The following is a 24,634-nucleotide window of genomic DNA, read 5'->3' as shown; positions in this document are numbered from 1 at the left end:
TGTGAGAAGTTTAAAGGGGGAAAAAAAACAACACTTTTTTGTAGAGCTGTTAAAAACTCAGACATCTGAAATGTGACCCCAATGACACTGCTTTTTGTAAAAGGCAAAAAAGTCAAAAACCAATACTTCAATCCTTTAACAGTTGTAAAAGCTTTATATATTAGCCTATTCATTGAGTCAAGTACATTTTAAAAGTAACTAAAACTGTCACATGAATACTAAAGTACAAGTAGCCTAACCATAAAATTGTATCTATTTAAATTGAGAATTTGTGTTACTTTCCACCATTTGATAAAATACACATACAAATACAGTAGTGGTGCAAATGAGGCTTCAAAGCTACTGAAAAATGTATGTACTGTTACTAATGATCATTGAACAGTGTTCAGTTCCCACATGTTTATTAATGTCATTAAATGTAACGTAAACGTATTGAAAAAAGGTCTGCCGTACGGAGATCTGGGACCACGTCATCACCGTCTACGTCACTTCCGCACATTTCTGGCGGGGGATGCAAGAAGTCAGGAAGCGAGTTCGGTTTGTTTTGCTTTGGAAACAAAATTTTAACATTGGAAACGCGACAGAAATAAACAGTTACTCCAAGAATGGAAGATAACACCAATGTACAGACGAAGGACTGGAAAAACACGAAGGAGGCGGTTGCAAACTTCCGGCGGCTCCTGCTTTGTTCTAAATGGTAAGTTAACATTAACTTACAGTAGTATACATGTCGCATGGAGGTTAATGTTGGCTTGCGTCGTTGTGTTTTAACGAAACGTGGAAAAGTTTGCCTTTTGCCAGAAAAGCGAAGCAACGAGGAAAACGCAGACGTCGAAAGCAAAAAGTTTAATGCTGCCGAGTTGAATCTAACCGGAATGATGACATCGTCTTATGGGCTTTGGTAGCTTGCAACTCTGTTAAGAGCTACAGTTTGATCATCATTATAAAGTCCTTGTGCGACGATAGCAAAGTGCCGACTTTAGGCGCATGTGCAGCGTTATAAAAGACAAAATGTAATATAGTAAAAAAAAAAAACAACATTGTGGTTTGAGCACAGGAAATTGCAGTATACACAACACTACAGGTTGCAGCTGGATCAGCCTCGGCATCAACACGGTGTGTTGTTGTGCAAACCAATTCAGAGGTCGAATAAGTCGCAAATAGCAGCACAAAGTGTCGTAATCACAGAGTCCAAACAATACTTCCCAGCAAGCTGCTGCTGCTGCAAATTGTGGTGTGTGTGAGTGTTTTGTTTGTGGTGGGAGGGAGGGTTCAGCGGAGCTCGGTGGTTTCTGGATGTAGCAGGATGTTGATGTACCTGAATAAGCTGTTGGTAGCCGTCAGGACTCTGGGATCCTCCAGTGCCTCCATACTTATGACGAGTGTGTAAGAAGTGGACGGAGGGTCCTTCACAGGGCTGGCAGCTGTTCCGATGCAGAGGTTAATGCATGTTAAGGCTAAGATCTCCCAAGATGTTCAGCTTCTTCTGAAGTTCACATTCAAATTTTACTTTCCATGTATGTAGGCCAAAATCACCCATTTGTCTCAGAGGGATCTTTAACATTAGATGCCCGCTTTTAGACTATTAATGAGGTGAAGAAAACGTGCAAAAAAAACAACAACCTACACCTAATTGGTGTAGCCAGGTTTTTTTGTGTGCGTGTTTTTTGTTTTTTTTAATGCTGCTGTTGTTCCTCTTGCTGGTCCTGGGGGTGCGCAACAGTGGACTGAATACACAACACAGATGCTTACCTATTCATACTGCACTGACCTCTTAAAAAAATAATATATATATATATATATATATATATATATATATCTTTTGTCTTTATTTTCAGCTCAAATTTAATGACGGAACCTGTGTGTCTGGGAATGTGCGAGCATATGCTGTGCAGGTAATGTAAACTGGGTTTATTCTGCTGTGAAGTGCTCATTACCAAAAGAAATGTATCATGGTGGGACTTTTTATTTGCCAAACGCAGGTGTAGCTAATAATGATAACGATGGCTCCATTCCATTTAGAGGTCCCACTGCCAGGATTGCGAAATTGTACCTCCTGGCAGGGGATATTGGCACACCTGAATGGTATTTAAAACCTGCTGTATGCTTTTTCTACACTGACAAATAAAAATGTCCACACTGAGAACAGTCCTGCTTTTCTCTATCAGACATGAGGATAGCGATGTCATGGAATTTTAGATGATGAATAATTGTCATACAAATGATTGCTATTCATTTTATGCCACTGAGGTAGTATGAGCTCAATAATTCACGTAGAAATTATGAAAAAGAGGACCCATTTATTGGCTGTGGCGTTTGGTTGTGCAACCAAATTAATGATGTTTATGTCAATGGAGGCTCATTGAAATGTGGGAGATAAACAGTTGGTGGCACGAATTCACACTCGTGTGCCAATATATCAAAGCACAAGAAGGGCGTAAGACAAGATGACGTCATTAAAAGAGCGCCAGTCAAACCTTTAATTGTGAAAAACAACATGAAAACAGTGATGGAATCTGATAGTTTCATACAACTGTTTTTATACAGCTAAATGGAATTATTTTAACAATTATGATAAATGATTGCGGTCAGCTCACATAATTGTCATCAGGCGATTATGTAATAATTGTGACAGGCCAACATGACGAGTGATTTAATTCATTAGGATTATTTCTTATGTAGATAAAATACTCCACAACTATGGCAATGGTGTGGTGTATTTACAGTTTACAGTGTTGACAACTAATGTTCCTGAAGGTGTAAAGTACAGCCTCAATTTATTCCTTCTCTTCATAACTAAATGTACTTTGACAGTGAATCAGTGACCCTGCTGTATTTCCTCCTACTGAACTGGGAAGTAGACTCCTAATGTAAAATATGCTCATTGCTCAGGTCCTGTGCTGGCCCACAGGCAGGAGATGGCTGCGTGGTGTGCAACAGCCCTGCGTGGGTGAAGGACATCCAAATCAACAGGCAGCTCAGCAACATCACACAGCTCTTCTGTGGTCTGGAGTCTCTGCTCAGTCCCATAAAACAACCAGGTAGATGGCAGCTACTTTATATATGTAGCAGCTTGTTAGCACGATTAACAGGTTTTCTACTCAAGTCCATGTGTTTCATTCATTATCTTTCTCACCACATTCATCTTCCCACACCCCGTTCTATCGATTTTTGACTGAAATGTTTCAACATTTTCCTCCACTAATCTTATCTCTAAATGACAGTATTAGTGGCTTGTTCCTGTGGTACATTGTATTTATCGTGCCTCCAGCATCCAGGTAATGGCAGTGATTATGCGATGCAATTAACCACATTAGTTTGCAAGTAGATCTCAGCTTTGACAAAGAACTTCAGGATAACTTTGGAAACCCTGGAGTTACAATGTGAACAAATCTGCAGATTGCTGTCGTCTATATTTACATAAAAATAGCTGAGGGTGAAGAAAATGTATTGGGTACTTCTCTATTTCTGTTAAATGGGAATATTATTAGTTGACTCTGCATAATAAAATGTTGTGTTATTGTTTTTTTTTATCTCAGTGGCTAGTGCAAGGTTATTACTAAAGCCCCTTTGACAGCAATTCTCAATGAAAAATTACAGCACACTCAGGAAGGATGTTTTTTTTTTGTGTTGTTAAATGTGCCTTTTGTTGTTGTCTTTTCATACGTCACTGCAGACTCCTCTGCAGCGGAGATTCAAACAGAGCCTGCGAGCCCTGTCCTTAAAAACAAGAAGAACTTCAAGATCTGGTTCAGTCCCCGCAGCCGCAAGGTGCGCTGCTCAGTGGAGAAACCTTCAGATGTCACTGTACCAGACAGAAGCTCCTCTGGAGAAACAGATGCAGCACAGCTAGGCCCCCATACTGCTCAACGCCAGGACATGTCAGTTTTTAATTTCACTTCGTCCTCCCAAGACTCTGGCTCATCTCCCTCTCAAAGATGCAAAAATGAAAACAGGAAGAAGAACAAGAACAAGTCCACTAAGAAAAGTGCAACCAGGAGGGGCGTGTTGGTGCAGGGAGCCAGGAGAAGCACATGTAAACAGACCAAGCAGAAAATGAAGAAGAAGAGGCTAGATGCCTTAAACCAGCAATGGGGGATCACGGAGGAGGCCTCATCAGAACAAGGGCAGCCCTGTGTTGATGGGGCAAGAAGGTCCAGTAGAAGAGTTTATTTTCTAAACCCTGCTGTCACCTCTGACGAGCGACAGCCTGCAGTGCCACCAGGGAGTACTAATGAACTCAGTCCTGCCAGGAGCACAGCGAGAGAGGCTCTCTCAGGAGGCAGCATCACTGAACTGAATTACCAAACCCAGCCCGGTCAGAGCATTTCAAACAGTGCCGTTCAGCACGACAAAATGTCTACAGATGAACCCAGCCGAAATGACAACCCCGAAAAACAGGTCATCATATCTCCCCCGGAGAATTCCTCAAAACGAGCCAGGGTGGAGGTGAAAAGATGCTCGTTGGAAAACACACCAAAAAGACCAAGCGCTTCTCCGGGCCGAAGGAGAAAGTCACTGGGTCAGATGTACCCCGTCGTCCTTAACCCTACGTCTTTGACCAGCCCCAGGTGTCATAAGAGCCCCGGAAGCTCTAGAGCAGACGGAGGAGGCAGCCCTTCTGTCCCAGTCGGCATGTCCCCCGCAAACCGCAGAAAATCCCCCGGCACCCCTGGTTCATCTGTTGGACGGCCCAGCTCAGGAAGCCCCGCAGTTATGAAGAGGAACCACAAGGGAGAGAGCCCGCTGCATCTAGCAGCAATAAAGGTGGAGAGGTTTCTGAATAATTCACCCTGTTTACTTCACTGTGTTACATTCGAGCAATTCAAATGTTTATGCAGTAGGCTGACAGCAGTGAAAGCTAAAATACAAAATGCATCATTTTAAACATAATGAGCCAAAGAAATTGGGCACCTACGCTCTAAACAAATGTGGTATTTAAAAGATGAACAAAAAAGTCAGCTCAATCAGAACTCAATAAAATGAAATAATAACCAAAATATAGAAAGAATATGATCAATCACCCCCAAAGGTGCAAATCTGACCTTTTCATTCCCTTCATAGTTCTTTAGTTTCTTTTAAATTGCACTGTGGAGTTGAACATCAGTCTTGTGATGGTCAGACAGCCACGTTCCAGTCTTTTGAGAATAAACCATCTCAGAGTAATCCTTGTAAACATAGTCGTAATCCCCCTCTGAATCCCAGACAAGGTAATCAATGGCCCACTGTGGAGTCTGATTGATAAATCGTAGGGCTTTGGTTCACTGGGATCAGCTGCAGTGTTTGAAGGGTTGCATTTACAGGTCTGCAGTTCTGACCTCAGGTTTGTTGTTCTCTTTCTTTCTCTGCTGTGCAGGGAGATGTAGAGGCTGTCAAGGAGCTGCTTGACCTTGGGGCTGACCCCAACCTGAAAGACAATGCTGGGTGGACACCTCTGGTATGTAATGCATTTGAAAGCTTTATTTAGTGTGTGGAAAAAAACTCCTTCTGTCAGAATGTTTCATCAACAAATCAGCAATTTTTCAAGTATATTCTTTTTTCTATTCTATCAGGGTATTTTTTTTCTGTGATGAAAGATGTTTCTTGTCAATAACGTGAGCTGTTGCCGTCTTTACCCACAGTGACTTGGTTTGTTAGGCTATGATGGCAAAACTTTTTACACGCAGGTTTTTACGTACCCTCTAATATTCCTTCTGACAACTCTTGCAACATTTACTCAAAATGCACATCTCGCCATTCAGCATTTGTTGTCTATACTGGTCAACCAACATGCACAGACAGTGTGAATTATATCGGCGGTTATACTTCAGTCAAGTCAACTTTTTCATGTAGCATATTTAAATACAACAGGAGTGCTACACAACATTAAACAAAGACTTTGACCATTTAAGTCATTAAAGACAAACTAAGCATAAATGTGTACCGAAAGAAATGAAAAGCCATAACAACACACAAGGACATACTTGAGCACTTTTAGAATCAAACAAAATTGGGCCTAATGTGGAAATGCCAGAGAAAATATATTTGTTTTGAATTGAGATTTGAATACTGCTAAAGAAGTTTATGTGGATCTGGACGAGGGAGGCTGTTCCAACGTTCTGAAGCTGCTCAACTCTAAGAGTCAGTCTGGATCGAGGAACTACAAAAAGCATGCAAGCGAAAGTTTGTGTGTGTTTTTTTTATGACCAGGGTTCCCACAGTCAGGAAATTCGGGGACAGAAAAGTTAGCAAAACTGCTTTCCAGGCCAGGAAATAGTTTGGAATTAACAGAATGTAAATTTCAAAAACGTTGAGAGAAACACACCTTGATGAAAGTCGAGTGATCTGCATTACTGTGATTGGTTGTGTCACTGTTGGTCAACTGGTCCCTAACCTAAATCCTGACCCGACCCAAAACCCTCCCACAACATAACGACCACTCACGGGTGCGTGGCCTGGGCATGCATGGCTTTCCTATTTTAAACTACGTAAATAAGGTCATAGAAATGGGGTCACATATTGTGGAAAAGTTTTGAAAATGTACTGGTAAACAGGTATTACCTTATCCTGACGCTTGATTCTTTAATGAGACGTGCTCGTTCTGTTTCTCATAAAGAGAATCTTAAAGTCATTCAGTGAGCCCATTTTCTTTCAAATTAAATGACATGTACTGCTGATGTGACTCTACTTTGACTTCCAATAGGCTAGTAAAGTAGAAGTGTATCACATCACAAATCGAGCATTCTAATCCAGAGAGACTTGATTACTGTAAGTACTGCATTTGTTTTATGCATGATGTCTCCCTGAAAAGATGTCGAACCATGCTTTCTTTTTTTTAGCGATTTAGCCTTCAGTTGACTCCACATGATAAGGTGGGGAAGCCGTTACTGCTGCCTGAGTATTTTTTTCCCCGATGAGAATGAGTGTGAGAGTGTTTGCCTCTATCTTTATTGCAGCACTAGCTGTCAAGATGCTCCACTCCATCTTGAGTTTTCGATTTGAGTTTTGACATTTTGCAGCTGATCTTTCAAATTGCCACCAATAAGCTGAAAGCTTGAAATATTCATATGTGACTGCTTGTATATAATCTGGGAAGGCTGGGAGCTGTCTGACTTGACATGATACAATCATGTGTTGTGTCATCTCCTTTCCTGCACTCTCAGCAACATTTTACCTGTACAAACAAACAAATATAAAAAAATGATATGTGCACTTTACAAATCCATGGGTTTTGGTTCCCATATGTTAGGAAAATAAACGCTTGTTTACTACAGATGGTCAGCATTGAAGTATTTCAGTATCATATGAAACACACAAACAAGGCTCTTATTTGTGGGTTGGAAATCACAAAAGGCATGTTTTAATTTCTCCACAAATGAAAATGATATAATGCATTTCATATTGCTTTTAATATTTGCTATTTCATGTTAAAAAATAAATGTTTTTTTACACAGTTGTTGATAGGAAATAATTCCACAGCTCATGGCTTATTATCGTAAACTTCCTGATCCAAATGAAACTGAATTGGAACAGAAATCAGCTTCTCAGTAAAATGCTTAGCTGCACAATTAATTTGAAGCACCACCCTTTCATTTAAACACTGTGCAGTTGTTGCTGTATGTCTTAATTGCATTCCCAAATGAAGCTCTCAGACTGAACTTCAACTTTCTCAGATTAATTTGTGGTTCAAGTTTCAGAAATACAGTATGAAAATGCATTTTTATTAAGCTGTATTTCTATTCTTGTTACTTTTGGAAAGTTGAAAAGTAGGCCAGGAAGTATTTCTGTTCTTTTTAGATTATATTACTGAATTATATCATGCAAAACTAATGAAGTGCGATTCATCTGAAATATATGACTAGCAGTCATGTTGAGTTATTCCACTATCTCATCAAAATATCCATCGGAGGAAAAATATATTGGATTAAAAATCTCACCAAACAGGGAATCAAATGAATTGTTCTTCTTTGCCAAAAACAGCATCAACTGGAAATAAGATAAGTAATAATAATGATTGAAAATAGATATAAATTCCTAATCCACACAGATTGAACAAGGATGTTTTTTTTTTAGTGTTTTTTTTTTAAGGATAACAGAAAAAAACAATCTTGAGCAAAGCAGGATGATTTCTGTGCACTGCTTCTTTTTATTTCAGCATGAAGCATGTAACCTGGGTCACCTGGCTGTCGTGGAGGTGTTGGTCTCGAAGGGTGCCCTGTTGAACACGCCCGGCTATGAAAACGACTCTCCACTCCACGACGCTGTGAGGAATGGACATTCAGCCATCGTAAAACTGTTGCTGCAGCTCGGCGCCTCGCAGAACGTGCTGTAAGTTTCTATCCGACCTGTTTTCACTTTATTTCTCACAAACATGATCTCTCGAATATACTGTAAGGCACAGCACGATTTCCTTGTCTACGACGCAAGACAGGCCGATGGGGATTTTTTTTTTTTAAATAAATAAAACATTCAATTGTTTCTTTTACTTAACAATTCAGTGATCTTCCAAATAATCCAGTGACCTACCTCACCATTCATTCAATTAAAGCGCACATTTTAGGATTCTCCTACAAATATGCATGAATATTAATGGTTCGCAAGACTGTCTTTTTAGTAATCTAACTGGACATGCAGCAGAAGTAGTCTGATCCTGTTATAAATCACAGATAAATGCACTGCCATTAGAGATAAAACATATTCCATTGATGTAATTCATGAAATCTTTGGGATATTCTTAAACACGACATGGAAAAGTGGCCAAAGAGGTTGTGTTACTTGTTTTTTTGAGTTATTAGGAATTAACTTTAAAAAGTGCATACCTGCCACCAACCGTATCGGAGTGTGTGAGATCATGTGAATACGAGAACAACGTTACAGCTGAAGTAAAGCACGTCATGCTTGACAATACCACAAACTGACTGATGTTGCGGTGATAAAGGGTTAATTCACTCTTTGAATATGTTGATTATGGTAGTGTCCTTGATGCAACTTGTGTAGTCGCTGCTCAATTATAAAGTGTTTTTGCATCAGTGGCTCAAACACAGACCTAATTACCCAGAAAGCTTCTGTGATGATAAACATTTGTTTCTAACTTTAGGAACCTAAACTCTGTCTGAAAGGTTTTATTTGAACAGCAATCTTAACAAAACAACTACAGTTCCATTTTCCTTCATAATAAAGGGCAACTTTAATAGTTCATTCATTTATTTATTTTAAAAGATATTGGCTATAGCAGGAGGTCATATTAGCCTATTGATCGTCTGTTTCCTGCTTCCGACTATCATTATTTAATGTGCATTTAATAATCACTCGACCTCTAGGTCACCAAATATACACATTAATGCCTCAGTGACGTTGAATTCAATTGCTGTACTTTGTAAGGTCTTTTGGATGTTTTTACTTCTCTGAATATATCTTGACAAACAAAGTATTACAAATGCCTTTCAACTGAGTCAGAAAATTAAGGTTGAAATGTCAAAAGAAACAGAATTTATTAACCTAATTATTATTGTTGTATTTCATTGCATTACATCATAGAGATACTGCTGCCACTCAGGACCAGTACTTATTTTCCACCTCTTCAATAAATTGTGAAGTGCCGTTTGCCGGTCATTGTACCAGGCATTCAGCCCCTTGTAATTAAAGAACGGGTGTGAGTTAGTGCAGTACGTAGGTGCACAGCACGGTTGTAAGACTGATGCTGATTAGTTTTTGGGTGAATCAGTGGATGCTGTATCAGCGTTTTTGACCTATGGAAGTAGGCTAGATGCTTAGCACAATGTCGATAATTAAGGAGAGAATTGTGGGTAATCATTATGATAAGTGGAGTACTTGATCAGGGTCACTATGTTGGTCAGTTAGTGCCTCTTTTTGCAATCATTTAATCGCCATAATCCTTTGTCTACTTTCTTTATTTAGTTGTCTCATTGCTTTAATGGCTCGTAGTTGCAGATTTTTACATTTTCTCCTCTTTACCTTGTTAAATTGTCTGCACGCCATAAAAAAAAAAAGAGGCGGTGATTGGGACAGTCTGTCAGGACGCTGCAAGATGAATGCAATCCTTGTCCTAGCTTCTCCTCTGACCAGGCACAATCTCTCTCACACACACACACAAGAGGCAAACAAAGATATCTGCCAATGCAATCCCTAATGGAATGACTGGCACACAGCTCGGGGTTTGGAAGTACAGATTTTGCAGATCTTCATTGTTCCTCTGTATACGCGAGTGTGTGCACGTTGGGTTTGAATGCTTCGGCTGCATTTTTTCTTTTTTCTTCAACCCAGTTCTATAATAAGTGGCTGCCAGAGTCCACCTTCTATGTAGCTCCAGTTTTTGTCTGTCTCGGCAGTTGTCAGAAATACTGAAAGAATTCCTATAAGAAGTGACAGTCAACGATTCCGTTATGTCACAACATGATAAAGTATTATCAGAAACAACTGCACAGCATGCACAGCTGGGCTCCTGATCAGGCCTGTAAGTATGAATATAAGAGTGCAGGATATTTGGACACTTAGGAGGAGGCCTGCAACGTCCATTTTGTTTAACATTCAGGAAGCTTTTAGATGTCACTATTTAGGTCAGTCCAGTATGAACATGAGATGTAGGGAAAAAAGGGATTCAATACATCTGAATTGGCTGTGGTCTCCGCTCTAATGACCGCCCACAGCACTGAATCTATACAGATGTTAATCAACATCACCTGTGTGCCTCATACTAACACGCCAATACACTAATTATATTACATACAGAGACGTACGACAAACGAGCAATCAGACACCAAATATTCGAAGTTAGATATTACATAAAATGCTGAATAGCACAGTATTGTATGTAGTAATGTATACAGTGTTTGTAATGAACTTTCCTTTTTTTTTATTCAAACAGTCGTGACCATTACCTAGGAATTAATTAGTTTTAGCAGAGCTTACCTTCATTAAAGGAACCCTGTGGGGTTATCGACCACATTTGCAATATTTAATGAGTCACTCCTGACTCTTGACAGTTTGTTTGATCTTCTGCTGCCAAATTAGGACGCATGTGCACAAACGTGAGCATGTAGGTGTCAGGAATTAAATTCTTGCCAACGATTTCACACCATGCCAGCGAGCCAACAACAGGTGTCTGTAATATGCCGTGCAATGCAATATTGCACCAACAAATGGCAAAAGAAAATGGCAAGGTAAACAATGCAGAATAAGAGGATAGAATTGAATTCAGCCTTTTTGTTTGACCTGAAAGATACACACACATTTATTTTGGTGAGTAAGACTGAGTGTAAACAGGAACTTTGCTTGTTTTCAAGAAAATCTCACAGAGCACCTTGAAGATAAAGTAGGTATGACAATTTCCAGAGAATGGATGTCATTTTCTTGTTTCTTCCTATCTTTGAAATTTACTCCTGCTCTATAATGTATACTGTCTGTGCTGCGGTTTCATTCTCTTGTCACAAAGGTTGAAATATTGCTGGTAGTTTGAATGAAAGTGTTGCTGGGAGCATCAGGCAAACAGTTGCAACCTCTACTCCACAACATGTGATTTCAGTTTAGCGTTAAAGAAGGGAGTCTGCACCACTACAGTACAAAACACAGTACTTTTAGGAGGACAAGGGAGGTGTTGGGTAATTTATAGACTTCGTCATTAATATAAGCTGTAACACCCACACTAACCAGGTAATGTAACCAATTAACTTTTTGATTAAAAAAAAAAAAAAATACATTCAGGCCTCAACCACTACCTCATCAGTTGCTTTCCTATAGTTTCTATCGTTGGTAATTAGTATACTATTGTATAGTATGAGTATAGTAATGACAGCGTCGAGGGACTACACTACCAGCAGGGGAAAAATAAAGTACCTTGTAACAAAATTGAGCAGAGTCGAGCCAACATTAAAGACTTACTGCTGATCTGATTTGTTTCAAAATTTCTGTCAGCTATTGGGTGATTATAAGCTTGGTTTGAACATTGAATTACATTTTTAATTTTATACAATCCTGTTCCGTAGGATTTTGGGTGATCATGTGTTGCATTATATTTACAAAAAAAAAAGTCGATAAACTCAAAAGATCTCATACAGCAGTACGTTTTGGAGGTATGCTACAGTTAGACAGAGTAAAAAAACTATTATTATTAGCAGTGTTGTTTGTGTGATTTTCTTAGGTTAGGGTGAGAAAAGACTAAATGAAGTTATATACTGGGGCTAAGAATGAGGCAAGGTATGAAATGATGTCGGCATGAAACTTCATATTGTTTTTTGTTTTTTCATCTTTTGAATCTTCTTGCTGCGTTAAAGCAGTCATAGTTATCGTGGGTACCCACGAGCACCACCACCGCCTTCCTCCCACTTATGTGCTTGGGCAGTGACCTGTGGGAGAGTGTTTGTGACTTTACCTCCTGCACAATTTATTTTGTATTTTCCAAAATATTCCACTCACATGCTGCTGCTTAAACCAGCCTGTGTGTGCGCACATGTAGAAGTGTCAGGGACATTTTATGTTTATTTGTATTTGTGTGTGTATGGGGTTCGGGGTATGAATCCAAATGAAATATTTTATGGACCAGTGGACCTATTAATTGTCCCCCAGGTGTTATCTTTGCTGACGCCTAATCTTTTAGAGACGACCTGCTGGGCTTCGTTCTTCTCTCCGTCTCCTCTCCTCCTCCTCCTCCTCTTCAGCCTTTCTTCATTCCTCGCACACTTTTCCTCAAGGTGACCTCAGTCTCGTTTCATGCAGCTTTCTCCAACTTAAAGATACATACTTAAAAGCTGTTTCTATTCAATGTCCCTATTGTAACCAGGACGTACTGTAGTGGCAGTTTCATCACCTCTGTGCATAGTAGTGCTTTTGAGATGATGCTGAGCCTCCTTTACACACAACTGTGTACTGATGTTAAAATTTAAACCGAATCTGTGAAGGTGGTCTTGGCATCAGATAAACCTATATATAATAGAGAAAGCTTTTGTACTTAAAAACGAGCACTTCTCTGTAATGTAATGCAGCCCTGTCTTTATATTTTTTTATGCACAGAGTAGTGTGTGCCTCAATGAAGTAGATCACAGATTTTAGCTAAACCTCGTATCAAACAATTATGCTCCAACACTTGAAAACTCCAAGCAATACTCAGGTGCACGGTGTCACAGAACAAGCATAGTGTGACATTGCTAGATTGTTTTGCTCAGAGCTCTGCAATGCCAAATATTGAATGATAGTGTCCTGCTTTGGCAAAGAGAAAGATACAAATAAATAAATAAACAATGTGCACAGATTGCGCTGAAATTATAAAACAGAATGATTATCATGTTTGAGAAGACGTTGCACACAGGAACATGAATGCTCTCTTAGTGTGCGGAAGCTTTGTGACAGGCAGTCAGGACAGAAAACGGCACAAAAATAGTGTAGAGTGTTGAGAAGAAAGTGATACAAATTGGAAAGAAAAAAAATACTCAAGTGCAGATTACAATGTATTAAAATGCAGGATTTTCGTCAAACCATAACAGAATCATTAAATTATAAAAAGGAAGGATCCTTAGACAGACCCTTTGTTTGTTCTCGAGGCCACCATTCTTTAGAAGTATTGTGAACAGCGCCTCTGAAAGGTTGCCAAAACATTAGGACCTCCTGCCCAATGAAATACAGCCAGCTGAGTCACTATCATTTTATAAATCTCTGTCAGTGCGCAGCATAGTAATGTGTAGGGGGAAACAATAACCTTCATGAGTCATTTCCAAGTTACATCACTTGATCAACACCTCAGCACCTTTGTTCCCACTGGCACATTTTCAATGTCACAATGCACCTGAAGCTTGAGCAGAGAGCGCACGTCCAATTCTTTGGGAACAGAAAACAGTCACAGAGAACCAAATCTGGCGATAGGGAGGAGAGTAGTAGACAACTTTTGTGTTGTTGCGGGCGAGAAACTTGTGCGAATTCGACCGCTGTGAGACCACAAAATGTCAAAGAAAACCCGCCTACTTGCGTTCCTCCTCTCATCGCCTTCCTTGGTCTTGAACAGTGGCGTTCTGCCCCTTTTGAAATGCAAAATATCACTCAAAACATCTCACCTGGTTAATTGCTTCATTTCTGTACCGATTTACCAAATTTGGAACAAAATCTAATGTGCAATCTTTGGTCAAGTCCATCGTGAAATCCCAAATGTGCACATACCAGTGGGCACAGAAATGCAAGTAACACAGATACTGATGTTCTTCAAGGAATACTTATGAAGGTCATTTCTTCTCACTGCTGCATGCACATTACTGTGTTGCACTCCATTCGTACTGAACAGGAACAGTCAGTCAGTCAGTCAGTAGCGGAAACTGAAAAGTACAGTGAAACTTAAGAAATCCATCAGTCTTCCCCTTCTTCAAGTACTTTAAATAATGCAATTATTTAGTAATTATTTACTGCTATACATAACATGTTTCAAGTCAAAATTAGGATTGCTTTTTATCGCAAAATATCTGCATCAAAACTCACCCACACAGGAAGGGAGCAGTAATTTTAGTATTTGTATCTATATTTTTGAAAAACAACTCCTTATCTGAGGGAGAAAGTGGCTCATCTCAGATCCACAGAGACTAATTAACCTACAGGGGGGACGCAGGTCTGCAGAACACAAGGTGTTGTTGCATGTTCTTACACTTATTTTAGATTATGTTTGTGTTTTCTTTGGGTCAAACAGTTGTTTTGATATTATGCTTTCATATTTTCTGGTTCAAATGTGTCTGACTGTCCTTGTGTTCACCAGCTGTTCTGCATCACTGCAAATGAATTAATACACGACTGTGTGCACACTGAGACACTGACACACTTTATTTCTGGAAATGTTCCTCTCCACAGTAATCTGTATGGGAAGCGGCCTGCAGATTACGCTGTGAGTCTGGAGATGCTGGACATTTTCCAAGAAGCCACAGCGGGAACCCAGTTTACTAATGCTCATACATCTCATAGCCCCTCAACCAGTCTCTCTGTGGTACGTCTGCATAAAAATATCAATAACCTTTTTTTTCCCTTGAAAAACTAAACCCAGAGTGCTGAGATTCTTGAATTGAAGGGCTAGACCTTTCTAAGCCGTGTTCTTATGCCCTGTATTAGGTGAGCGACTGTGCAAGGAGGGATGAAACAGCGGTGTTTTTGGCCACTAAGATGTCACTGCCAGAAAAGCATCAACTGGCCAAACTGGGTCTGCTACTGGGAGGGAGGATGGCTGACACCTTCTCTGGCTCAGGTAGTGTTTTCGGAAGGTTCCCTAAGAGGAGGTGCTGTCTGAATAACACAATGTTCCAGGCAAAGCCCCTTAGGATATGAGCCGCATATGATTTCTTTTCAATGTTATTTTTGATTGGCTCTCAGCAACAGCACAATTTGACAGCACCTACCAGCCAATTGCTCGTACATAAGCATCGCCAAACTCTCTGATAGGTAATCAAAATATATGTTAGAAGGCTAAATTCAATGCTCAGCTGCCTGATGGGTTCTGTAGTCAGTGGGGTTGTCTCTTGCCAGGGTCTTTGGTGTTTGTTCTGAAGGGTTATATACTGTACACAACTTCCACCACCTTCGAGATTGGATTTTTTTTTTTTTCTTTTCCTAGAGAGCCAAGCTTTATAGACTTTACTATCTAATGCAGATCCATTTGAAATGTAAAAGCCAACAGTAGGTGCTCGAGCATCATCACTCACGAAGGTTCAACAGTAACTAACAAGTGCTTTTAGAGCTGTATACATCATTGTGATACAGCAGCTCCTACACTGTTGCATAGTAATGACTAGAGGAACACCAGAGAGCAAAAGTAATTGAAATAATTTCTCATAAAATGTTTGGAGGTACGATCGGAGTGATGAATAGACACTAATGAAAAACAGAAGTGTTTCTCACAACTCTCCCTCCTCTGGCCGGAGGGGTGAAAGTTGGTGCTTCCAGAGAGTGCTTTTCACATTTGGAACTGAAGCCTACAAATCCTCGGTCAATGCACAATGCAAGAGTGTTTTGCCCCGGAGATATAATTATGTTCATTTTGCACTTGTCAACTCTGCTGACTTGTTGAATGAAGAGGCAATAAGCTTGCATTTACATTTTAATTAACCTATAATTATGTGTCCCTGTCTTTTATATAATAAGCTGTAGCTTTGCTCTTTGTTGTGTTGCCAAAGTGTTTTAAGTTTTGCAGTGAGCTTACCTGTTCACCCACTCAAAGGGACAGAAAGTAGCAAATCATTACCAATGGGAGAAATGCGCCACATTTATGGGATAAACCACGAATCAAAACCATTCACATTCTTCCTCTAGAGTTGGGTTTTTGTTGGTAAATTAGTATTAGTGTATCTACTTAAAGTACAATTACATTGTGTTATCCTGTTACGAAACAGTTGTCTCAATGTAAAATTTCAAAACAAATTAGTCATTAAAATTACATTCTGCACATGTGAAAAGCTTTGCCTGCTACAATGCATAACATACTGTATAGGCCTACATTTTATATAGTGATGTGTAGCAGTGTTTACAGTTTATGGTGGTGTTGTTCTGAATGGCAACACTGGAAGGCAGAGTGGAAAGCCAGCTATCACAGAAAGAGGGGGAAGTGATAATTATTCATAATTGTGCACATTATCAGGCAGTTTCTCCTTTAAGGCATTCATAGTGATGCATTCACATATAAAACGTGACGGAAATAAATGTGTAATGGCCAAAACAAGACACAAAAAGAGCCCTTAAGAGAGAGAAGTTCAAACCCAGACTGCTTTATCACCTCCACACAGCTGGCCAATGTGTGAAATGGGTGTCAAAGTCATATCATTAGTTTTGGAAGGAAATTATCAAACGCAGTTTCCCCTCATCCAACAAACAACGTTTTCAGCGTGGGTTTCTCTTGTTGAACGATCCAAGTGTCCAGGAGCAGAAAATATGCTTTATTTAAAACAAATCTATTATAAATATATATCACATATTTTACATTAATCGCACATGCGTTACAGTGTCATCCTGGGTTGAGCCTGCAGGCAGTTGGAGCACCTTTACGCTTCAACAAAGTCAATACAGACAGTGTCCTCTGTAGCTTGTAGCACCTATAAGCAGCATCCGGTATAATTGGTCACTCGAGGCATGTTAGGAAAAAAGTCTGAAAAAGGACATTCTCTCTTGAGACACAGAAAGACTGTTGATGATGTCACCTGGGCAGGGAGGGAAATCTAATTTGCTTATTTGTTCTTGGCTCTTTAATGTCTAAAATATCACAGCTATGAAATAAAGACTTAAAGTTATAATGTGGCACTTTGAAGCCTTGAAGGAGGAGATCAACAGTCATTTGTGTTTCGGGTAACTTCTTTACGTATGCTTCCTTCTTCCAGTGAGCCATGTCGTGGTGCCACAAGGACAAATGCCCACTACCTACTCCACTCTCCTGGGTCTCCTCGCTGGCTGCTGGGTTGTCCGATACAGCTGTAAGTAAGGAGTGAGCTGTCGACTGGAACAGTTCTTGGTTGATGCTATTTTTAGATGTCATGTTAAACTTTGCCGTTAGAACAACTTCTGACTGCAGTAACTCGAGGCAGATTTCCTCCAAAATGTATTGTTGAATGCATGAATATATTCGCTCTGATTTTTAGGGCTTTTGAAGAGAGATCACCTTGACAATGAATGGCAATTATGTTTATTGTGCTGGGATATTTATCGCGCTCGGTTCCTTTCATTCATGACAGTCATTAATTCAGTGCAGACGACGTTAGCACTCTCTTCCAAAACTGCAGCTCTGGAATAACAAAAGAAAAATCGGTGAAGAAAACACGTTTAGACTTTGTGACATGACTGTGAATAAATGTCTGCAAATCTTCGTCTGTGATTTCCTAGCTCTGATAGCAGAAGCAGTTTTAAGTATTTTTAAGAATAAACATTGTTTATAATAATTTGATAATAATAAAACGAGAGAACAAATTTCAGGTATTGCTCTATTTATTAAGACTGAACTCCTACATTGCTTCAAAGAAATATTTCAACATTTTGGGAAGTACACTGATTTTCCTTCTTGCAAAGATTTAGAGAAGATTGAGAACGCTGTCATACCTGCGTGGTAAATATAAAACCTCAGCCAGCAGCTGCCTTGCTTAGCTCAGCATAAAGACTGGGAACAGAAAAAGAGTTGTGCTGCTGTCATGTGTTCCTCATATGCTCCTGTGTTTCATTTGAAGATTCAATTTGTCAGATATTTAATTACTTTATACTCGGAAATATATTGTATAAGCATTAAAACCAGGCGGTAGACAGCTGTTTTGTGCTGCAGTGACAGAAGGAAGTAAACATTTGCATCAATTTCATAACTGATAGGCATCTATTTTTATACTCAAGTTTACGGAGTCATTCAGGGGTCCTATAGCCTTAGAAACAATATTTTTAAACTTGTGTTTGCTGCACTTTGGTGACTCTTGGCATTGTATAGGGCAAGTATTAAAAACCTAGTTGGTAAATATTGGACTCTCTAAACCACAGTGCAGAACAAATGGATTGTGCTGCACTGGCTGTTTGGAGTATTTTCAAGGGTTTTGTGCTCCCTGCTGAATCCCAAAGAGCATTTCACCAGATACCTTTGCCCACAATACTTTCTCCCATGTAACAGTTTCAACACATCTTTAGCTTGTTACTGTGACATCCAAACTTTAATGGGAACTTTAACACATTTTTGTTAATTGATTGTTCATCTGACGACAGAAAGCGATATGGAAACTGTGTCTATTTGCTGCTGTCTTATTGAGTCCTGCTCAGGCTTTGGTGTTAATTCCTCCTCAGAAGACATGTACATTCGACTTCCTCTTTTCTGCAAGCTTAAGTGAAATCAGATTTGCTTTGGAAAATAAACTTCTAAATGCAGCACTTTTTTTTAAAATTTCATGCAGTGGGAAACATTCAAAGAACATTTTGCAACTGGCAATTTACAGATCAATTGTTTGTGCCTGCTTGCGCATGCGAAACCACACGTGCTTACATGTCTGACAGCCAAGTAGAGTGGGTGGATGACTCGGGGATGGATTGCGGGAATCAATGCACCATAAGGCTTCAGAATCACTAGCAATGAAAAGATGGCTAACAGTTTTTTTTCCCCGTTTGATTTTTGCCAAGACGAATACTTAGCAAAAATGTTGCTATTCTCAGCCAGTCTCCCTGGCATCCTTCAACCGAGTCAACAAGCAGAAATTCAGAGGAAGTCGGCTTCAGGGGAAGAAAAAAGAGACTCGCTGTCAAAGAGTTTTCTGGCACCTTGGTGTGCCCTTGACTGGTGTATTCGTCAATGGCATCACTTCACTGTGTGTGTTTAGAGCACAGGGCATGCATGCTTTTCACTGTCTCTGCCAGTAAGCCATTTCAACTCAGAATGTGTGTGTGGTTGTGTCACTGTAAGATTTTGTGTGTTTGGACCACATTCAGCCCCTCCCCTTCTCCCCTTCTCGCTTCTCCACGCAGGCTGAGCACTTGACACAGCTTGTCTCCCTCGTGACAATCACTGTGGCATCCTATCTGTTTCTGTCCTTGTGTTTGTGTGTGAGCACACATGAGCAGCTGAGTTCTCACTGTCACCTGCCTTTGTGTGCCATCGCTGTCAGCCAGGCCGAGCTCTTTATCAGAGCTGTGTTTCATTGCATTGTATTTTCTTTGGGAAAGCAGCTTCAGTGTTTCATCCTGTCTAACAGGGTTCCACTCCGGCTAAAAGCCTGAATTAAGGCTTTCAATTAAGACCAAAGGATTGAAGTTAAAATCCTTTTGTCTATTATGACATCATAAATACTGGTTTTCTTTTTTTATATATATATATATATATATATATATATATATATATAACATGACAGTGGTTGGTTTTTGGGATACTGGCTATCAATAAAGAGTGAGCTATCGTACCGTGTCAGTATTGGACCTTAAAACTTCTCATTAGTTCCAAAGGCCGATGCAATACTCCTCTCATTATGAGGACAATACTAGTCTTAGCCTAATAGTCTTGTCCTTCTAGATCACAGTTCCAGTTGGTCTCACGTTTAATCAAGGAAGCGGGTTCATCTTAACGCTCAGTCATTCACTGACTCAGGAAGGAAGGGGTTTCAGATGTTTTCTGCTTTCATTGTGAACATAATTGGCAAATATGCTAATGCCTCCTCAGTACTAAGCGCCATCGTCCGGAGCGATTAACCCCGGTATCTTCACTCTTCTCTGTCCAAGTCTCTGACAGGATCCCCGTAAAAGAGAGCTGTAATTAAAGGGGATGAAGAAATGTAATTACCCACAACCTGGTTACTGTGTGTATTTGTGTGTGTAGTTCACTGTTTCATGTCAGGGTACTGTCATGTGACAGGGTGTAAACACGCACACACACACACGCACGCACGCACGCACGCACGCACGCACGCACGTCTAATGTAATGTTGTCATGTCTGCCAGGTGGAAGACTAAGCTGCAGCTAAAGTTGAAATCGTTGTGAGAGGTTCATGGAGAAATATATACACCTTGCAAATGTGTTGGTGGAATAGTTCTCGTCTTTTATGGTCGGATGCGTTCTGAGGAGTGTGTTTGTAATCAAAATAGTTATTTAGGCCAAACCTTCTGCTCAGGTTTATTTGACATCCTAGTAGTTTTTTTTATGGCAAACTGTCGTATTTTTTAACCAAATGTACTTTCAATATGTTTAAATGTGACACTTTTAAATTGTGAGTTTGGATTTTTTTTAATATATCCCCGACATGATACTCGGTAAAAGAACACTTACTGAGAACAAAAGCACTGTGATCTGTGCCAGTATTTTTCATCTGTGACAGTGAGGGGTCATTAAAATGTGCAATTTCTTTTCCCTTATCTGCCTTTACTTAAAAAAAAAAAAAAAAACTTTTCTGTCTTTTGAGATGCTTTCTAAAGGATTTGGAACAAAAGCTGCTTCACTAGGCTCCAAAAATGCCGTGATGCTGGCTGTCACAGCTCCAATTTGACTTTGTAAAACCTCAAGAGACAGAGAGAACAAGATGATGCTAGAATTCTGCTTAATACTTAAAACGAGGGTTGCATCATTAACTCCACTATGCTCTGGGCATCTTTCTCTGTCAACAACTGCAGCTTTGCCAATACTTGAAATCTTCTAACTCGTGATAAAACAGACATGAGCTTTGTCATCCTCCGTTCGCAATTGCCTTGTCACACTCTTTCAAGTCAACATAATTAGCTGTAGCTTTAATTTTCTTTGTTCTCTCTCTTTGATTCCAGGGGTGGAGGCATGTCTGCAGGCAGGGAGGTGGATGCCTGAAGCTGAGCACGAAGCAGGAGAAGGCCCCCAGCGCAGTCGCATCAACAGATGTAGCTTGGTAAACAAGAAGTACACGAACAAACGTATACAATTGATAAGTATAGTTTGTCTGAACCCTCTGTCCTTGTGAACATTTTGTGTTTCCAGGCAGTGGTACATGGTTGTTGTTCATATTTAGTGTTTTAAAACTATGAATCACAGGTTATTGGTCTTTTTAACACTAATCAATAAAAACAAAATGCTACATTTGAAATCTCTTAGTCAAATCAATCTCAATTAAGCTGAGATAAGTATTCACCCTCCTTTGTTCTGCCTCCTAATTATTTTTTGATAGTGCTTCCAACTGCTTTTGATTGACACAAACAGATGTAAGAACACAACAAAACCACAGCGTCAAACAAAACCCAATTTACACAGAAGTGGTGTCAGAAATGGCACGAATGCCTTTCAGTGGCCAAGTCCTGAGTGATGACCTCAGTCTCAATAAGAAATTGTGGTGGGGCTTGAACAGTGCTGCTCACCTATCCATCGACACGGAGCTTGACAGAGCCTGCGCCATTTTACAGAGAACAGAGACAGCGCATTGTTCAGATTTCAGAGCTGATACAAACCTAACGCAGGCTTTTTGCTGGAGGTGCCCCAGTGTCCCCAGTTCAGATTCAGTTGTGCAAATTTGATTTCAGTTTGACACTGGGGTCATGTCCGGCAGATTAGTGTAAAATATGGAATTGTATCCGCAGTGATTCAGTGCAGTAAAAACAAAATATGAGCACGTAGCGACTACTTCTTGTGCGCATTGTGTATGTGTTTTACATGATAATGTGATTACCTGTTTGTAGCCCCTGAGGGAGAGCAGCACTGAGCACATTAAGCAGAGTGTGATGTAGAGCGTGTTATAGCGCTGACCCTGCGTAGACGGCTATGATAATAAACGTGTTCTTTTAAGTTTGAGATTTCCCCACCGTTGGTTTCCTCTGTTCTCTTCCCTCTAACGCAGAATAAATGTTGATTCTTGAAAAACAATAATAATATCAATCATAATGATAAATAAAGGAGACGCAAACACAAACACTCAAGCAAAGGGGGAATCCAGTCAAAGTATAGTCAAAGAACCTTCTTACTAGAAACTCTTGAGAGAGGTAATTTACACCCCACAAGAGTTGAGTTCATTGATGCTGTGAATAGAACAGTCTCCAGTGGCCTAATTCACTGCTGCTTTAAACAGCAATGCTAAGTGGCTCAGAGTTTGTCTGGAGAACGATGCTTATAAAAGTGTCTTCTGCGGAAAATAAATAAATACAAAGCAGACACTTGCCTCGATTTAGTTGCAAAGAAAATTATTCAGCATTTATCTTCATCATAAACAAAAGATGGCACCTTAATTATTCCGCCACAGAGATCACAGGAACTGAGGTTTTACCCTGCCAGCGAGGGAGTAACATGTTTTAATGAGGGAAGATAACAGATAACAGGTCCTCTCAGCTAGACTTTTGATGCACAAGGACGTATAAGTTTGGACCAATGAACATATCAAGGGATGAGTGAATGGTGCCACTAATTCATGAATTTGTGTTTTGTTTTGTAGCTTCCTCCGCTCTTCGACGGCTGTTTCTTCTTCCTCCTGGGCTCCTTTAAGGCGCCCACCAAAGACCAGTTCACCAGGCTGCTCCGGGAGGGAGGAGGTCAACTCCTGAGCCGGCAGCCCAAGCCGGACAGCGACGTGACACAAACCCTGAGTGCCGCAGCCTACCACGCCCTGCCAGGCTCCGACCAGGCCCTCTGCACCCAGTACATCATCTTTGACCCGCAGGGCCCATACAAGCCTGTAGTGGCCAGACGAGGTAAGGTGTGGTCAGCTCCCTCCAACTGGCTCATCGACTGCATCACAGCCTTCTGCCTCCTCCCAGTGCCGGAACCTAAAACACTGACCTAGCCATTTGTTTTACAATATTAAATAATAATTTTGCACCGATTTGATTTACTCCAAAGCAGACTCATGATGTGTTTTTTTTGTCTTTTAATCTGTGTTAATAAAGTTGACTGGTACCACAAATTAGCTGTAGAATAATTAAACAATAATGTAGTTTAAACCTGCAAGAAGTCTGAACGTGTGAAAATGTGTCCTCCATAGAGAATACAGAATAAACAGGTGGTTGACGGCTCCAAGGCGTCACAACATATCACGAAATGATTAACTGGACAGGAGGGAAGAGAAAACAAAGTCCTGCTACATAAATCTGTATTTTTAGGTGAGAAGTGTTTCTTAAGTTTTTTTTGTATGAGGTTGAACCCCTGATCTATAAAAATTACTTAAATACAATTTGTAAGAAAAAATATTTGGTGGAATTGTTCTTTACTTACTTAGAGTTTATAAGTAAACGCAAAACATATTGGTTTCAAGCTAAAAAAAAAAAAAAAAAAAAAGCTGGCAGCCACAGACACAACCAAAACACATAATTATCAAAAAGAGCTTTTTGGATTTAAAGACAGATGTAATATTGTTTAAAATGAAACTGACGAGATAAGATAAGGTATCAAAACTGGTTAACATGTCCAATAACTACATGCTACCTATTCACAGATGGAGGTTTTTTTTTTCCCCCACCTTTGCAGCTTTAACTCCATTCTCTGCCATTTTTCCAAGAAAGCGTGACGGTAGCTGCAGGCTACGTAACGGAGCCCAGATTCCTCTCGCCTCATTGATATCCTTCAGCTCTTCCTGGAAAAACTCAAAAGCGTTTCCGGGTCAGATTGTACATAATCCCTCCAACATGTTCTGGGTCTTCATCGAGTTTCACTTGCCTGGAAAACCTCCACAGGGAGGCGTCCAGGATTAATCCTAATGAGACGCCCCAAACCACCTTAACTGACTGACCTTTTAATGTGAGGGAGCAGCAGCTCGACTCCAGACTTCTCATGCTATTTAAAAGGGTTAGCAGGCAGCCTGCAAAGGAAACTCATGACCTTAGGTGGCAGTTGGAAATTAGGTTGACTGAAATTAGATTGAATTAGATTGTAATTTGCTCCCTCTTCACAACAAAACTCCGGTTTCAACATCCACATCACTGTCGATGCAACAAAGTAACATCTGTCAAGCGTCAACTCATTTTAAGTACATTTCTAGTTCATTTGGCTTTTTTTTTTTGTGTGACATGTATAAAATCAATATTTGTCTGCTGCAATATCTAATGAATGTTTTAGAGTGGGATTACATTCAATAAAATGCATGGGTTTAAAGGAAGAGATAATTATCTAATGGAAAATGTCTTGTCTGATACAAAAGCAGAAAGAGGTTCCCTGAAAACAGATCGATGGGAATTCAATATTATGTGTAGAATAGGGAAACAAAGCAATTATTTGTTCCGTCACAGTGTTGGCACTTGCTGG

The 24,634-nt window shown here is 40.0% G+C and overlaps 1 protein-coding gene across 1 annotated transcript; it reads left to right on the top strand.

Moving 5' to 3' along the window:
• The first annotated feature begins 522 nt into the window (after positions 1 to 522).
• On the top strand, positions 523 to 23,235 carry bard1 (BRCA1 associated RING domain 1). The gene is made up of 11 exons (XM_069154595.1): positions 523 to 697; positions 1,839 to 1,895; positions 2,893 to 3,041; positions 3,677 to 4,767; positions 5,357 to 5,437; positions 8,135 to 8,307; positions 14,818 to 14,950; positions 15,073 to 15,205; positions 17,325 to 17,417; positions 21,208 to 21,305; positions 22,833 to 23,235. The coding sequence occupies exons 1-11, from the start codon at positions 606 to 608 to the stop codon at positions 23,178 to 23,180; spliced, it is 2,448 nt and encodes an 815-aa protein (XP_069010696.1). The 5' UTR covers positions 523 to 605; the 3' UTR covers positions 23,181 to 23,235.
• Positions 23,236 to 24,634: the final 1,399 nt, after the last annotated feature.

The sequence above is a fragment of the Embiotoca jacksoni genome, unplaced genomic scaffold (genome assembly GCF_022577435.1).
Source record: "Embiotoca jacksoni isolate LCO1_2020_lvr unplaced genomic scaffold, fEmbJac1.0.p SCAF_2, whole genome shotgun sequence".
Classification (NCBI taxonomy): Eukaryota; Metazoa; Chordata; class Actinopteri; family Embiotocidae; genus Embiotoca; species Embiotoca jacksoni.
This window is presented reverse-complemented; position numbering and strand designations above follow the sequence as displayed.

Excerpts from the sequence above, each read along its gene's own strand:
- bard1 (XM_069154595.1), top strand. The coding sequence starts at position 606 with ATGGAAGATAACACCAATGTACAGACGAAGGACTGGAAAAACACGAAG. Across the intron at positions 14,951-15,072 it reads CCTCAACCAGTCTCTCTGTG|GTGAGCGACTGTGCAAGGAG; the intron begins GTACGTCTGCAT and ends GCCCTGTATTAG. Across the intron at positions 21,306-22,832 it reads GCATCAACAGATGTAGCTTG|CTTCCTCCGCTCTTCGACGG; the intron begins GTAAACAAGAAG and ends TTTGTTTTGTAG.